General features: G+C 47.8%; 1 protein-coding gene across 1 annotated transcript in view; it reads right to left on the bottom strand.

Moving 5' to 3' along the window:
* The window catches only part of PAPSS1 (3'-phosphoadenosine 5'-phosphosulfate synthase 1), a 26930-nt gene that overhangs the window by 2612 nt on the left and 23287 nt on the right, over window positions 1-1031 (bottom strand). Inside the window, exon 9 of the mRNA XM_010153155.1 lies at window positions 368-636. Within this exon, the coding sequence (XP_010151457.1) occupies window positions 368-636 (269 nt within the window). The remainder of the gene's footprint in view (window positions 1-367; window positions 637-1031) is intronic.

Genomic DNA, 1031 nt, shown 5'->3' with positions numbered 1-1031 from the left:
TAGATGATCTTTGAGGTCCCTTCCAACCCAAACCACTCTGGGATTCTGTGTTAACAGATCTTATAATTCTTTCTGAAAAAGAGGAAGGATGAATTCATTACCATACCCTTATAACTGTAAAGAAAGGAGCACCTAAACTCAATAGGATTTCACACAGTTTCCTTCAAAATCCTCCAATATGTAAGTTCTCCCTAGAAGCACGTTTTGGTTGATGACGGAGGGAGCCTTTACAGTCTGGTTTCCCAAGGAAAATTCGTGTCCTCTCTCCATTAAAAAAGCCACAACACACAAACAGCAGGTGGAGCACGGAACACTTCAGCGCCCTATAAAGGGGGTTGGTTTTGTTTTAAACCCTTAATGTATTTACCTCAGTTGGTCCAGCATACATCATGGGGGAAGGGAATATAGCCACCACTGTTGTTTCGGGGTTCAGGATCCCCTCCTCCAGCACGGCAGCGTGTTGCTTCATGCGCCACAGGAGCGGAACGTCATCCTCCTTTGTCCAGCCTCCAAGCGGGTGCAAGAGCAGAACTGGGCGCCGGTACCCGCGTTCCAAAAGCTGCTTGTGAGTGTCCTGCATTAAGAGCGCGTGGCCGTTGTGCACCGGGTTGCGCAACTGGAAGGCAAAGACGGCGTCTGTGGAGAAAGAAAGAAACCAAGGATGGCAGGAAAGCAAGCAATTTCATCAGGAGTTGTGTAACCATGGAAAACTCTCCAAACAGGGCAATCTTTCCTCTGAACTCTATTAAACAAGTACAATGACAATAGTCACAGGTCATTAAAGGATTATCAAGTAATATAAAATCATTACACTCAATAAGAGGCACTAATACAAAACACCCTGTGCTGGTTTGGCTGGAACAGAGTCCATGTTCTTCACAGTAGCTGCTATGGGGCTGTGGTTTGGATTTGTGCTGGAAACAGTGTTGGTAACACCGGGGTGTTCTGGTTATTGCTGAGCAGTGCTGACACAGCACCAAGGCCTTTTCTGCTCCCCTCACCACCAGCAAGTGGGCCGGGGGGGGGGGGGG

The sequence above is a fragment of the Eurypyga helias genome, unplaced genomic scaffold, assembly GCF_000690775.1.
Source record: "Eurypyga helias isolate BGI_N326 unplaced genomic scaffold, ASM69077v1 scaffold13776, whole genome shotgun sequence".
Lineage (NCBI taxonomy): Eukaryota > Metazoa > Chordata > Aves > Eurypygiformes > Eurypygidae > Eurypyga > Eurypyga helias.
This window is presented reverse-complemented; position numbering and strand designations above follow the sequence as displayed.